Source organism: Gavialis gangeticus, unplaced genomic scaffold, assembly GCF_001723915.1.
Source record: "Gavialis gangeticus isolate Ggan-Ray unplaced genomic scaffold, GavGan_comp1, whole genome shotgun sequence".
Taxonomy (NCBI): Eukaryota; Metazoa; Chordata; order Crocodylia; family Gavialidae; genus Gavialis; species Gavialis gangeticus.
This window is the reverse complement of record NW_017728995.1, coordinates 29489213-29504035: the sequence shown is the minus strand read 5'-3', so window position 1 is coordinate 29504035 and position 14823 is coordinate 29489213. Positions and strand designations below refer to the sequence as shown.

Below are 14823 nucleotides of genomic sequence, written 5' to 3'. Positions count from 1 at the left end.
AGTATCACCTCTCTGGACCGGCTTGAGACGCATCTTTGGATGCATGCCAAGGTATGGCTGGCCTTGCTGGCTGCAGTCTGGCATTGGTGTCTCATGTTCATCACTCCAAGATCCCATTCCGTCTCTGTGCTTTCATGAGGGGAACTCCCCAGCCTGTATGTACGCTGTGGATTCCTTCTCCCAAGGTGCAGCACCCTGCATTTGTTCAACACCACGTACCACTCTATTCATTATGCAAACTAACCAACTATTATAAAAAATAATAATAATTTGCTCTCTTCCAAAGGGAAGTGAATTGAAAAGCTGCCTGCCATGACTCTGCTGAGAAGTAACACTTCAACTCTCTTGAAGCATTTTCAGTATAACAATGAATCACTGAAATCTGTGATCCGGGGAATGAAAGTAGATTTGAAGACAAATATTTTGTTTGTATTTTGAGTTACAGTTTGGCAACCATAAAAAAATCCTTCATGCACTGCTAATTTTGTTCATGTTTACAGCAGCTGTTAAGCCAGAAGAAGACATAAGCTGTTATAAGGTGTTTACATAGTGCAAATGAAACTCAAAGGCAAATATTTATATTTATGAGCCAAGGGACACTGATCACTAATCAAGTGCATGCATAAAGCGTATGTGAAGTTTTGAAGACCAGATGTAGGGTTGAGTATGCAAAACACAGATGCGCAACACTGCATATATAAATGACTACTTATTTACAGTTGCCACTATGCCCTTCTGAAATAAGCTTTCTAGCAATGTTGTGCAGTGTTATATGATACACATGATCAGAGAGTATTTGACAAACTGGAAAAAGCCCAGCAAAAAAAACAACAAAAGGTGATCAAGGTGAAAAAACAAACTGGAAAAGGTAGTGGCTAAGGAAGAATTAAAAGCAGTATACAAAGCATATTGTATTTATGTGCCTGTTACGCCTTGTTTTGGAAAGGCAGAATGAAGAAAAAAGATTTCTCTAGTCTTCTCTATCGTAGCACTGGCTCAACCAGGACTGAAGCTTTCAGCCGCATGGAGCAGGGGCAAATCCCGTTATCAGCATCACTCCCACTCCTCCTGGTGCAGGGCCCACAGCTACCACCAATTCGGCAACGGGTTAAACCTGTAGCTTTGGGCCTTGCAGCTGGGGGAAGATGCTAACAACAGGACTCTACCCCTGCTCCGTGCAGCTAGAAGATTCAGCCCTGGCCAAGCCACTGCTGAGCAGAGTCCTCTGCCGCTGTTCAAGGGTTCCCCTGCCTCCATTCCAGCACAGAAATCAGGTTCCTCATTGTAAGGGAAGAGGAGAGACACCGGTGGCAGAGTAAGACAATGGGGTTGGAAGGGTGCTTGCAAGCAGCCAGGACGTCGCCAAAGCTACACAGAACCACACAGGGATCCTTCTTCTCCCGGTGTTTCCAGAGGGGAGGAGAAAGGAACGCGAGCTCCTCTATAAAGAGAGACTTGGAGCAGACAAAGGGGGAACAACCAGAACCAGAAGTTCCTGAATCCAATAAAGTGAGAGTGGGAACAGCTGAGAGCATCCAGGAGGCTGCAAGGAAGGCTCTTCAGGGACTCAGCTCTAGTGAGAGAGCTGAGGGGGAAGAAGCCAAAACAAAGCAGCTTTCAGGTAACCTGAAAACTCAGCAGGGCAGCCCAGCAAAAAGGACTGAGAAGAAGGAACTATAAAGACCTGAATAGAAGGACTGAGAAAGAGGTACAATAAAGATATGAACAGAAGGACAGAATAAGTTAAATTTGTTTTCTCCACCTAGGAACAGGGGAAGAACCCTCTTAGACACAGAGCGATAATGAAGAGTAACTATCTGCACATAAGCTGGGAGGCTGTTTAAATACGAGTCAGTTCATTTTCTAAGGCCCTGGTGGAGGCTAACCAGGACGAAGTTGGTGGTGACTTATTTGAGTCAGAGGCATAGGAAGGACTCTGATAGACTCTGGCAGATTATATGTTAACTATAAGTTAATACCGGGTAGAACAGAAGAGGGTATAGGCGTTGGTGGAGCCCTCACTATACTAAGGTGGATATAAGGACCAATTTGTGCAAGAAGCTGCATGCCCAGACATTTCTTCTTTTCTCCCCTATCAGCAAGTTGTGGCAGGTGACAGTGTGGGTGTGCAGAATATTGCATCAAGAAGGGTCTTGGCAGCCTTCAGCCAGCCAGCTGAAGAGCAACGACTACTTTAGTAGAAAAAAAAAGAAAGGGAAAACTTTACGAAGGCGATAACCATCCGAGAGACTAACTGATTACTTAAATTGAGGCAAGACTGACATCAATGACACTTTAACATTTATCAGGAATGGACACTCACTTAAGACATGCACCCCCAATTCTGAATGGCTAATTTTCAGGGAAACAATGTGTGTGGTATGTGAGTAACTACAGGATTTGAAAGGTGTGAACATCAGAGAGGGTAGGAATTTCCTAGACTATTTTAATGAGCTTGAACTCTACATTGAAATTAAGAAAGCAAAAAAATCTAGGGAAAAACTTCCTAATGGTTCAAGCACCAATTGGTTCAAGTACCCTACAAAACAGTCTCCACAGAAAAGTAGCAGAAGCTTCATTGTTTAGTACTTATAAAAACGAAATTGAACAAAGCACTGGTAAATATGCTGTAAGCAATAATCCTACAGTAGGCTCAATGAAACAGGGTAATCTAACAGGCCTTCTCTAAGTTTATGACTGACATGGCATTGCTGTAGGACATGAATTATTTAATCTAATGTTCCTATTTTTCAGATTTTTTTTTCTCGGCCTCAACCAGAAGTTTGCAAAGTTATGCTCAAGTTACCTTCCAGACATGCAGTCCCACAGCCTGGTAATTCTTCCCTTGGATGCCTTCTGCCAAAGATGGACTGTCCTTTGCTACGTGGGTCAGAGTGTGAACTCGTCCAGCCCAGTCAGCACTGTACTTCCTGTGTTTCTGCAGAAGAGCAATGCACACCTCACTCTGCTCACACACTTTCAGCCAGAACTTGGGGTTGGAAGGAAAGCTGCTGTTGTTACGGCAACCACCTGCAGACTGGCCTTTCACCCATGATCCAAAGAGATTCTGTGTATGACTGAGCACTTTCTCTAGTGAAGGAAAAAGGTAGAGAAGATCAAGCACTGGAAACAAATCATATCTGTGCAACAAAAGTTTAGACTAAAAGAATCACCCGACTGGAAACAATGCTGTAGCAGTGCTGCAGCTCCTTTTGAGAGCTACCCTCCATGACCAAGATCTCAACAAATGCAACACCCAAGTCAAACAGGTAATGGGAGTGCAAAGGACTTTATTTTTAGAGGTCATAATGTAGGGTATTTTTGTGGCCATAAAACTGAATTCTGTGGGAAAGGGATTGTCTCAGTGATCTCCAACAAAACTTGCCTCACAAAAGGACTAGCCCCTCATCAGGAGTCCAGACACAGAAAGTAATGTCAGCCTAAAGAAAGCTTAAAACTCCTATATAGACTACAATTTTCTCTCTCCCTTCTTTCCTTCCAAGCAGCACCAAAGACAGGAAAAACCTGTGTGTGAGAGGAGACAGAGGAAAAATAAAGGTATTTCTGGCTTTCAATAGGCCGGGGGGCAGGAGACAAGGCAGATAATGCCGCAATGAGAGCCATTAAATAACCTAAAATAAAGGTGACCTTTTCTACAAACATAGGCCAATGTCACGTTTAGATATTAGTGAACATACATTTGTCAAAATTGCAATAAACTATGCCATGGGTCACCCTGAGCTATTTAACAGAAGCACCTACTCTTCTGGATATGAAAAAGGCAGGGCTTAGGGAACATATAAGCCTAGGGCCTGTAAACTGCAGAGGAAAAAGCAACTGAGCAGTGTGGCCGGCCAACAGGGGGCACTACTGTGCTGAAACACTCGCCTCACTGTGCCCAACAAAAAACCAAGCTTCGAGTGCCTTCCCTGGGGTGCCTACGTCTGGCCGACCCCCTTCCTGGAACACATCAGCAAGCCTGGGGTAAGCGCTGCCACCACCCAGGGTCTGGCTTTTGTTAGGGCTCCGTGCCCCTCCAGGGTACACAGACCCTGTAGACCCTGAGGGTGCATAACCCACCGTGAGATTCTGAAGTGCTTCCTTTAGCCTGAAGCATCTACAAGCTGCCTCCTCTACAGGAAAAGTGTAAAAAGCCAGGCCTGCCTTAGCCAGCTTAGTAAGGTGAGCTACCAAGGCTGGTCCCCTCCCTCTTAAGCACACGCTGCAAGGCATGCTAGAACAGATAGATTTATTGATTGAAGAAAGACAGGGTGAGGAAGGAATACAAAACAACAGAATATAGATAGAAAATTACCCTTGTGCAAAACAACCTAGGCTGATTGCATTTTGACACGCAACTAATGCCCTTGATTCTAAATTCCTAGCTAAATTTTTCAGGTAAGTTACTCACATGTTCGTCCAGAGACTGATAGAGCTCTGGAGGCTGATTGCTTGTTTCAGTGTCCCAAAATGTCTGCCTGCCTTCCAGGAAGAAAAGACCCTTAAAAGTAACTCCTGCTGACCTCATCACCTGGACCCAGCCAGGAACAGGTGTTACTGGATGCAGACCACTCAGCTTGAAAAACATCAGCACTCACCTAGTGGAGTGACACTGCCTTAAGCCCATCCTTCCAGGTGTGCAAACAAAGGACCAGGGGCAGAGGAATTCCTACAGCTTAGCTCCCTTGGTGACCAGGCTCAGTTGCCTCAGCAACCATGTTGACAGACACTTCGCAAAAACAGAGAAGGGAAAAAAAAAAAAACCCTAAAGCGGGAGCAGAGCTGTTCCACTATAGGGGTGAGGCAGATTGGGGGGTGATTTTTCCATAAGCAGGAAGGCTGCAGAGTAGTTACTGGGTGACACCCAGGCTACCCTGCAAGTAGGATACTGCTGGCTTGCAGGGGAATAGGACTCAGGGTAGGGTAGTTTGGAATTTGTGGTACAGCCAGGAAAGTATGGCTTTATATTGAGACCCAGTATGGAGCTTGTGTTATAGCTAGAGGGCTTATGCCTTTGTGATAGTTTAAACTGGCAGACTGGGTTGGGACTATCAGAGATGATGGAGTCTCAGTAGCTTCTGAGCAGGGTGGAGATGGCCAGGGGGCCCAGTGCTCAAGAGAGGCAGACACCAGGGCCCAGGGCCCAAAGCCAAAGTAGGCAACACAAAAGCTGAAACCCAGATACCAGGTCCAATCCACCGGGCCTGGGCTGGAGGGCCCAGCGAGAGTAAAGGGGCAGAGGCCACAAATAGCCCATAAGGCAACAGGTGCCCTGGAGACACAGACTGGCCAGGAGAGCCAACCTAAAACATGCACAGGATAACTCCAACAAAGGCGTATCACACAAGGGAAAAGGAAAGATACCCTAGAGCCTAAGTAGAACAGGAGCTGCGTGGCCATCAGGGGGTCACAGCCACCTCTGGGCCTGGGCACATGCTACAATGTGAAATAAAAATATACAATTTAAAATTCATCCTGCCAAGAAGTGTCTGCATGAAGCACACTTGAAAGCCTTCCCACCTCTGAATGAAACTGTTCTGCACAGTCAGGAAGCTGAAAGGATGCAAACTGACTCCAGACACACAAAATCCAAATTCCTAATAAATGAAATCATATTGCCAGAAGGATCATTTTTTAATCTTTCCCAGGATACAGTGTATCTAGGGCTCCTTGTAATTGAGGTCACAGTGGAAACTAATTCTGCAACAGCAACCTCTCAGTATTTCAACAAAATTAATTCATTCTATCACCAAGAAACACCTTTGATCCCATCCCATGAGGATACGACTCAGAATTTAAAACATTCACTGCTGTGATGTTTTTTGATGACTAACTACTTCTACTGTGGTTATTTTAGAGCACTGATTCTCAACCAGTATGTCACAGCACCCTGGGGTGCCTTAAGGTCCACACTGTTAGCACTGTTAGAAGCTCACACAGATTATATTTGGAATACTATGGACTCTTATTTAAAAACTCTGAGTTTGTCTTGTGAGTCACGCTTGCACACCTGAGTGATCTGCAACAGAAAAAACGCTCTTTTATTTTTCCATAGTCAAAAAAAACCAGTGAAAAATGCATGAGGGGAAGTTTCTGAGGAGTACCTTGAGTCTGAACAATGAATCTAAAACATTTAAGAACCATTGTTTTAGAGCATGAGCTGTCAGGCTTTTGTTCCATGGTGCGACCCAGATGACAACTCAAAATCAGCTTCTACCTATGACAGGGAAGGCACAAACTTTCAGCTTGGCATCAGCAACATCTTTCCTCAAGCCCTCATCTACCACGCTCTTCTCACAGACCTAACTTGACCCCTTATATATTTCTCTCTCATGTTTCCCAGCTGCAGACTGGACTCAAACGCTCAGTTCCCCACATCTTGTTGTCCACACACTATGGAATAATGCCGTCTTATGAGCTAGAAACTTGACTGGGTTGACCTAGCAAGGGATGATCTAGCCTTAAGTAGAACCCTGGATAAGATGACCTCAGGAGGTCCCTTCCAGCTGTACTTTCCTATGATCCTATGATTTAGGAACACAATTCTTTAGTAAACTCCACAAGCTTGGAAAAGCAAAGTCCATGCCTGAAGCATCAACACTTCAGTCATCCATTCTAAAATTACCATATTTATTAGAATCTAAGATGACCCTAAATTTAAGATAACCACCCAGTATTTAGATTCTATACGTGGATGATTTATAAATGTGTCATGAGATTTTCCAGGTGTAGAATCTAAGTATTCAAGGATTGCCTTAAATTCAGGGAAAGCAGTGGCTGGGGAGAGGAGTCAGGCAGCCCCTTTGTCCTCTGCCCCCTCCCCGCTTCTTCCCCCTGCAGCTTTCCTGCCCCCCTTGCCACTTGCACCTCCCAGCCCCAGCTCCCCCCAGACTCTACCCTTTAAGGTCTGCAGTCTCTGCTTCTTCTCCCCCAGCCCTTACTGTCACACATTGCCTGGATTCTATTTCTACCCAGAGCACAGCACATAGAAATGCAGCCCCTGCCAGGCCAGGCAGCAGCATCAATGCAGCTGCTTGGCCAAGCAGCAGCGTTGGTACTGTTGATTAGCCAGGCAGCGGACAAAGTTTCCACATGCTCCACGCCTGGGAGGGAATCCAGCCCGAGCCACAGCTGAGCTGCATCATAACAGTAAGGTGGGGGGAAGGAGGCAGAGCAGAAGCTGCAGAGGTCAAACAGTGTACAGGACCAGGCAGCTGCTGTGGGTCTGACTCTGGCCTCAACCCAGGCTCAGGGCCAGAGCCACAGATGCAGCAACTGCCTACTCCCACCCCACTTTGTACATGAATCTAAGATGAGGGCCTTTTTCCCCCCACATGCTGTTTGTGGTGGGGGTACACCTCATCTTAGATTCAAGTAAATATGCTACCAGTGAACAGGAAGAGGTGTTTTTTCCACCAGTAAATCAGAGAAATGTAGAGAAGGAGAAAAGTGAACAAGTTAAGCTTAATTCATACACAAGGGGTTACCAACTGCATATTCAAACCTCTCCCAGAATTTTCTAATGAAAGAACTCAGGACAAACTGGGAAGGATTTGGAAACATGACAGTCTAGTTCTAAACAATAGGATTAAGTCTCTTTCAATTCCAGTCAGACTCCCCATTAAACTCATCTTATTTGTAAAGGGAATGCCTGTATGCCTGCATACCTGTATAAAGGCTCTGAAGCTGTCCCTCTTCTGTGATTGGAAACCCTGTGGTAATCTCATCAAATTCCTTGAAAAACTCCTCCTCCTCAACCCAGAACTCTCCTTCCTGGATCTGCGACAGCAGTTCTGAAGCAACTACTGGATCCAGCTGACTCCATCCTTGACCACTGCAAACAAACACACAAAAGTCAAAGTCTAGGCTGTTCACTCACAACTCCAATACAGCTCTACAAAAATCTTCAGTGAAACGCAGCTGCACAGTGAAAAAACACCACAGGCGTTTCTTGATTTTACTGTCATGCACATGTGCTCGCTACTTCATCTGGACATACTGCTAATCACAAAGGATTAGCAACCAAAAATATAAACTGGCATTCTCTGTGCAGGAAAAACTATGAAAAAACAAAACCAGAGTTAGATGGGCAGTATGCACTCAAATAAAACAACTAGTTCACTTACCATGGAGACAGCGCAAAAAGTGCTTGTGCCAAAACCCTGACTTTGTTTAATGTTTATGCATGGTGGAAGGAAGGGGAAAACCATGATTCCAAGTACAAAGATAAATGGTTCAAATAAAATTAAATGCATTTGTTTTAGGATGTTTGATTCTACTTAGTGAGCCCCTTTCCACCACCACACACTATTTCTATACATCAATAGGGCAGAACATCAGTATGTTGGCTGCCAAATGATTGTTAAATGAAGATCCACGTTAAAACTTACTATTTAGGGTCTTATTAAGTGCTGGGCACCTACTGCTTCCTTTGGTTTCACTGGCACCAAGGTGGTGTTCTGCAACTTAAGACACAGCATTAAAGCTGTACAATTGTTTAATAAAGTATGGGCTGCATTCCTCTACTATTTTTCAGAGTGCCTAACACTTAATCTTAAATAAGATTAATAACTAAACGCAGACAGCCTTTTTCCCTTGCAGACAGCATGCTACAACAGGCTGCTTACCTGTCCAGTATGTCCCTATATTTCCTTTTAACTCTAAGCCCCTTCATCACCTTTTCATTCAGTGTTGGTTTCAGCTTCTGCTCCTATTGCCTATAGCAACAGCATGATTAGAAACACTAAAAATATCTTCCCAATTGCTACACTGGAATTAAATTTTTTTCACAGAAGCACAACCTTAACCACATTTCACAATTCTAAGCACTTTGCCAAGATGACGTTGGAAGAGCTGGGTCACTACCAGCAACCCACTAATGACTCTCAAGTTAATCAAATAATGGATCAAAATAAAAACAATAAAAATGCCAGTGGCAAGCAGAAGATAAATTAACTAATTCCCTGGGCAGCAGCAAACAGTTCCCAGCAGAATAGCTTAGGGGTAACAAACATATGGCCTCCATGGGTCAACTGTGACCTCGCCCAGGTCACAGAGCCATGGGGCTTTTCTCTGGCCAAACGACTCGCTTCCAGATCCAGCCCACAGGAATTCTCACTGTGGCTCCCAGAGCTGTTGTGCTGGCATGGCCAGCATTCAGGGGGTTTATAACAGAATTTCTAGTTCTTGATCCCGACTCAGCATGAAATCGGAGGCAGGACAGCAGTGTTAACCCTTTACGTGTTGGCCATGATGACACAGCAGCTCTGGCAGATACAGTAAGAAGCCCCACAGGCCAGATCCAAAGGTGAGCTGTCCAGTCATGAGAAGCCCCATGGTCCAGATCTAGCCCCACCAACCCCCCTGAGTTTCACGCCTCTGGTGATAGGCATTACCAGAGCCAACAGATCAAAAAATGAAACCCCCTAGAGTCCAGGAGTTGTACATAATACTGAACTCAAAGGAAGATTATATATAGAAATAAGACTACAGTACTGGAATACACCCTTCCATTTTAGCATCTTGGGTATACTCACCTTTGTAATATACATACACACACTTGGTGCTCACACACAGCAGACTCAGCTACCCTTGTTAAAGTAATTTATGAAGAGAATATGACAAAGAAAACCAAATCACTCACCCTTCCCGCCATGGCCCTTTCCAGCAGCGCCTCCCCCAAGGGTTTCGTATACGGAGCAGAATGATATCCTTGCCTGAGACTTTGGAGAGATTCAGCATATCTATGACAATAAAGGCGTGAAATTCTCCCAGCTCGCTAGCACCTGTACAGAAAAAGAGATGTGCCACCAGTAAGTAGAAAACTAGCCAGTATTCTTTGCCAAGGGAAGATGAAGTAAAGTCTCTGTCCCTTCTTATAATTAAGAAAGTTGTAACTAGGTCCTCCATTTTGCCCGTGAATACAATGAATCAACATGTAAACCACAGTCAACATCGTATGTACACAGTTATTTGCCTCCGATTCAAGAACCTATGGGAGAAGAGTGAAAAACAATGTTAAGTACCAGTATACCCAGAAACAGTAGGCCTTTGGTAGTTGGCTTTGAGCATCTGTGGATCAGTGATGGTGAAGCATTTTATCATCTTTTTAATCATTTTTTTTACAAGAGAGGCAACACTTTCTTGCCAGTCTTTGTACACAAACTGGTTTCCCTACTCCTACATCCTCTGCCTGAACAGCATTCTTACAGCTTCATTTCTCTTGTGGTTAACACAATTACACCATGAAGCATCTGTACTAGAATTTGAATCCAAAAGTTATTAGCATAGCAAAATTATCAAACCGTCAGATTGTGGGATGTATTATGCTACAAATGTCAGGAAAGCAGATGGCTTATGTGGTTCTGCAGTGTATCTGGAAATCTTCTATTACCTTGCGTGGAGCTGAGGACTGAGCAACTTATTACACATTGTTCCTTCAGGTTCATCAGTCTCCTAAACACAGTCTTCTCCAAAACTGTACCAGTCCTTTCTTTTTCCATTTTTCTTCCAGGATCTTTCAGGGTCCATCTCTCAGCTAGACCTCCAGTCAAATCTACTAGAGCATCTGCTACCTGGCCTGCCCACAGCTGCTCATAAGACCCATGAACTCTATAAAAAAAAACACACACACAGAGAAATAAAAAAGACACATATTTCAAAGCTTACTCCTAAATAAAGACAACATATTATTCGTTTGAATTACAAATATTTCCTTATTATGAGTATGATGTTAGCATAGAATAAAAAGGTCTCACTGTATCTGCAAAGTATTTATCATTTATTGGACACTACTACAAGACAAGAAGCAAACTATAATGCATTACTTTCTTTAAGGAAACTGCCCATACCTGTCATTAGCACCTCATCATCTGAGGAACTGCATTACCTTTCAAGATAAAAAAAAAAAATAGCGCTGGCAAGGTTAAAAAAAAATTCTAACTTCCTCTAACATATTCATTGTGTACTCCTTGCAACAGTACTAGCTTTTCTCCCAGATGTTCTATATTAAGGAGATAATGAATCAGTCTTTATTATTTGCAGTGACTAAAAACAGGAGAAAGTATCAAGCCAGGATTATAAAAGCTCTGTAAAAAAAAAAAAAACTCAAAAAACCAGGCAAACAAATAATGCTTACCTAGAAACCCACAGCAAGGAGAAAGTTTAATATGCCAATGGAGCTTAGTCACTAACTTCAACATATCCAGAGTAAGCTGAATCATCTCATCCAAAAGGTCCTTCTCTCCCTTCTTCTAGTGTCTAAAGAAAGCCTCTTGCAAGAGCAGTAGGGCAATTTGATGTCAACCTTATGCAGATATTCTGCTTTGTCTAAGCTGCAAACTGACTAAGACGAGACCTTGATGTGTGTTTTATACAAACAACGGCCACATTGTCGAATGTAAAATAACACGAATTAGTATTATATCTATTGGCTCATCATTCTTGGCAGGACTGGTAAATAAATAAGAGAAAAGCTATGTGTTAGACAGCACTATGCCAAGAAAGAAACATTTAGGCCAAACACCATTAAGCCTCAACCACTACAAATAACTCTCGATAGAGCTCCACATATTTATACCAGCTGAAGATCTGACCTCCAATGTCTATCTTATTGTTCTCAAATAATGTATCAGTGAAAACTGTTTGATTCCCATCCTACTCAACTACGTGATTTGTTAGCTAAGCATCATTCCAGTCTGCAACTGGCCAGCTCATTATAGCTATTATTTTCATTAATTATTTCAGTAAGACCTCAACTTGTATATGGATGGAATGGTGCTTAAAGGATCTAGGACAGGATATTGAACCACTACAGACTCCAACATGAGAAAAAATCTGGAAATTCTCATTCCATATTGAACAATAAAGCAAAAATCCATTACCAAAACCAGCTAAATGGTACTACACTGGTTATGGAGAAAAAAATACACTGCTACCTATTACTTCCCTGTTTCCATCATCAGTCCCAGCAAAAAACTAAAATCCTAGAGAGAACTCCGGGAGTCCAGAAAGGGAGTATGAAATCAAATAAGTAGAAAAAGTGCCATAAGCATATATATGTAAGATGTAAGTACTAGTCATTGCAACAATTTAAAATCACCTCCAGTGATAAAGTTCACATACTTGGCATAGACCTTTTCCAGGAGCGGAAGCCAAAATACATCTTCTGTTTGACACTGGGAGAAGCAGAGTTTACCCCCAAGGCAAGGCAGGCGATCATCAACGGTTACTTCCATCCAGTGTCCAAACTGCCAGATTCGACAAGTGAAGCAGCCTCTGTATTTCTCATCTGTCCAACTGGGTTGACCAGGGGGAATTACCTGGAAAAAAAAAGAAAAGAAAACAAAGAAAACACTAGCAGAAAACCAAGATAAATAGCTACATTTATTTTAAAGGAAACCTCCACTTAAAACACAACCAATGCCCACCATTCTGCATAACAGGATAAAAGAAATTGTACATCTGAGTATTAAATGGTAAAATGGCATCAAACTATGATCATCAAAGATTTTCCTGAGCTGAAAGAGGCTAAAGGTTAAAAGAAAGAGAGAGAGTGTTAAGAGGCAAAAAGGACAATTTCTGGGACACAAAAGGTGACAGGAAGCTTTGCCATACCTTAGAGAGCAAGTATTTACTCTTTTGCAAAGCAGCACAGGCACAGAGGAACCAACAGTCTCCCAAAACCCCTTGTTTTACTTGAACCTCTTGTGGATTGTCTGAAAATAATCGAGGAACAGAACAAATTTCCTAAAAAAAAAAATAATAAAAAAATATAATAATAAAAAGTAATAATAATACTTAGAGTTAAATTCTGCATGCTAATATAAGGCAATAAAAACAAGTATGTGTTTTGGGGGGACTGGAGGGCTCAGGAGACACATAATAAATGGTGTTTTACCTCTACATCTCCTGTCTGAATGCAGCCCAGTCTAGCAGTGACTGACCCTGTTACTGTCTGATGGTTACTCAAAAGTGGCTTTTGTGAAACAAGTCCACCCTCCAGCTGGATTTTTGTAGACAGGTGCCATCAACAAAATTGATATTACTGTTATCTACCTCATCAAAGCAGCTGGGGAGCAAATGAGCAAAATGAGAATTAACCTGTTCAGTGCTAGCTACATGGGTCAACACTTAGCAGGGCAAGACGAACAGTTACTGAAAAACTGCCCAGTGTAAACATGAGCTTTTTCTGGACATTTATAACACTCTGCCCAGAGAGTTAATGTGACCAAAGAAAGAAAAGGAAATATGGTCTTTTCTTCAGTTTCTTGTCAATATTATAAAGACAAGACCAAAAATCAGCTCTTGAGCAGCTGTTATGCTAATTATGGTGGGCTGAGCTACACAATGGACACTAGAAAATCTTTTTTTTAGTGATTATTTATAGTAAAATAGAAAATATGCTCATCTCAGATTTTTTATGTGGATACCAAACTTGAGATTGATCAGAGAAAGAGCAACTCTATTTTTTTCTTTCTAAATTAGTAGTGAAACTTACACTGCTGTTGCTCATGTCATCCCTATTCCATGAACTGAGTTTCAGCCTCTAGAACATTTATCATCAAAAGTTTTGTTTAGGAGGAAAAGCACTCTGAGAAGAGCAATCTGCTCAGACTATCTGCAATCCTTTGTATCTTAATTTGTTTTACATATAATAATAGGCAGTACCATAAATACTCCACTGTTCTACTGAATGTACCATAGAAATATACCTTCCTTTTCAATTCTTACTCCTTTAATTTTTGAAAAATTTCTAGGGCCTTGCGTTTGTGGAAAAAAAATTCCAAACACAAGCCAAGTGTAAACCAAGCTGTCCATTGAAATGTGCAAGTAGCCAGGAAAAACAGCACAGCTTTTTCACTCCAGTGAAGCCCATCAGGGTACCTGTACGACTGATAGCAGAAGTGGTGCCCTTTACAATCAAAGCTACAGCTAACAGCTAGAGAACATCAGCTGTCCTGAGCTTCTGTTGGCTGAGGCTGTAGGTACTCCTGCATATTTCACAAACCCTCATTTTCACTGGAAGATAAGGAACGTAACACTGAGAAGTATATGGATTTGACTGTAATACAGACACAGAAACAGCAACTGAGCAAGCTACTCAGTCATTAATAAGAAGTTAAATATTACCAAAACATTTCAGTTATCACATCACAAAACTCACCTGCGGTCTCAGCCAGGAGATCTCCCCTCTGAACTGCGCAAGTGGGGTGGAATAGTTAAAAAAGAGGGAGGAATCATTGGCTGGAAACGTGGGGTCATTATAAAGGTCTCTTTTTGCATCTGACTGCACTCTGTCTCCCAACATTTTCAACACAGCGTCCAAGTGCTTACATCTCCAATTAATCTCTACAAAACAAGTCAGGAAAGGATCAGGATGATAGCTTTGGGAATGCGAACAAGGCCGAGAAATGTACAATAAAGCCACTCACTGTTTCCTCGCTACAGCTTGAGGCATAGCGGCAACTCTAGTCCAAGCCAGCCCTTGGCCACAAAAAACCCATTACTGCAAAGAAACGACACATGAAACATCTGAGAAGTGCACCTGAATTATACCCTCTTAAGGAAGTAACCCTGCCACATGGGCTCTTAAATGGACGCGCCAAGGTAGACAGCAACCAGACAAACCATCAGGGGAATACAAGCAGAATGCGATCAAATCGCAGAGGGCTGGAGCAGTGCCCACTGCCCAAGGCACGGTGCTGGCCCACACAGCGTCTTGAAGGGGTGCACCCACCCAAACCGGTACCACGCAGGCCCCCTCACGCCGGTCCATGGGCATCCTTCCCCGTGCCTGCATGGGCTCACCGACTGCCCGACTGG

At 43.0% G+C, this 14823-nt stretch overlaps 1 protein-coding gene across 3 annotated transcripts in view; it reads right to left on the bottom strand.

Moving 5' to 3' along the window:
- Positions 1-14641, bottom strand: part of CAPN10 (calpain 10) — a 28843-nt gene extending 14202 nt beyond the window's left edge. For all 3 annotated transcript variants that reach the window (XM_019503409.1, XM_019503410.1, XM_019503411.1), the window contains exons 1-8: positions 14433-14641; positions 14165-14349; positions 12616-12747; positions 12124-12320; positions 10394-10611; positions 9644-9785; positions 7668-7834; positions 2807-3090 (exon numbers count right to left, since the gene is read on the bottom strand). In XM_019503409.1, the coding sequence (XP_019358954.1) occupies positions 2807-3090; positions 7668-7834; positions 9644-9785; positions 10394-10611; positions 12124-12320; positions 12616-12747; positions 14165-14308 (1284 nt within the window). In that variant the 5' untranslated portion in view covers positions 14309-14349; positions 14433-14641. The remainder of the gene's footprint in view (positions 1-2806; positions 3091-7667; positions 7835-9643; positions 9786-10393; positions 10612-12123; positions 12321-12615; positions 12748-14164; positions 14350-14432) is intronic.
- Between the last annotated feature and the right edge of the window lie 182 nt (positions 14642-14823).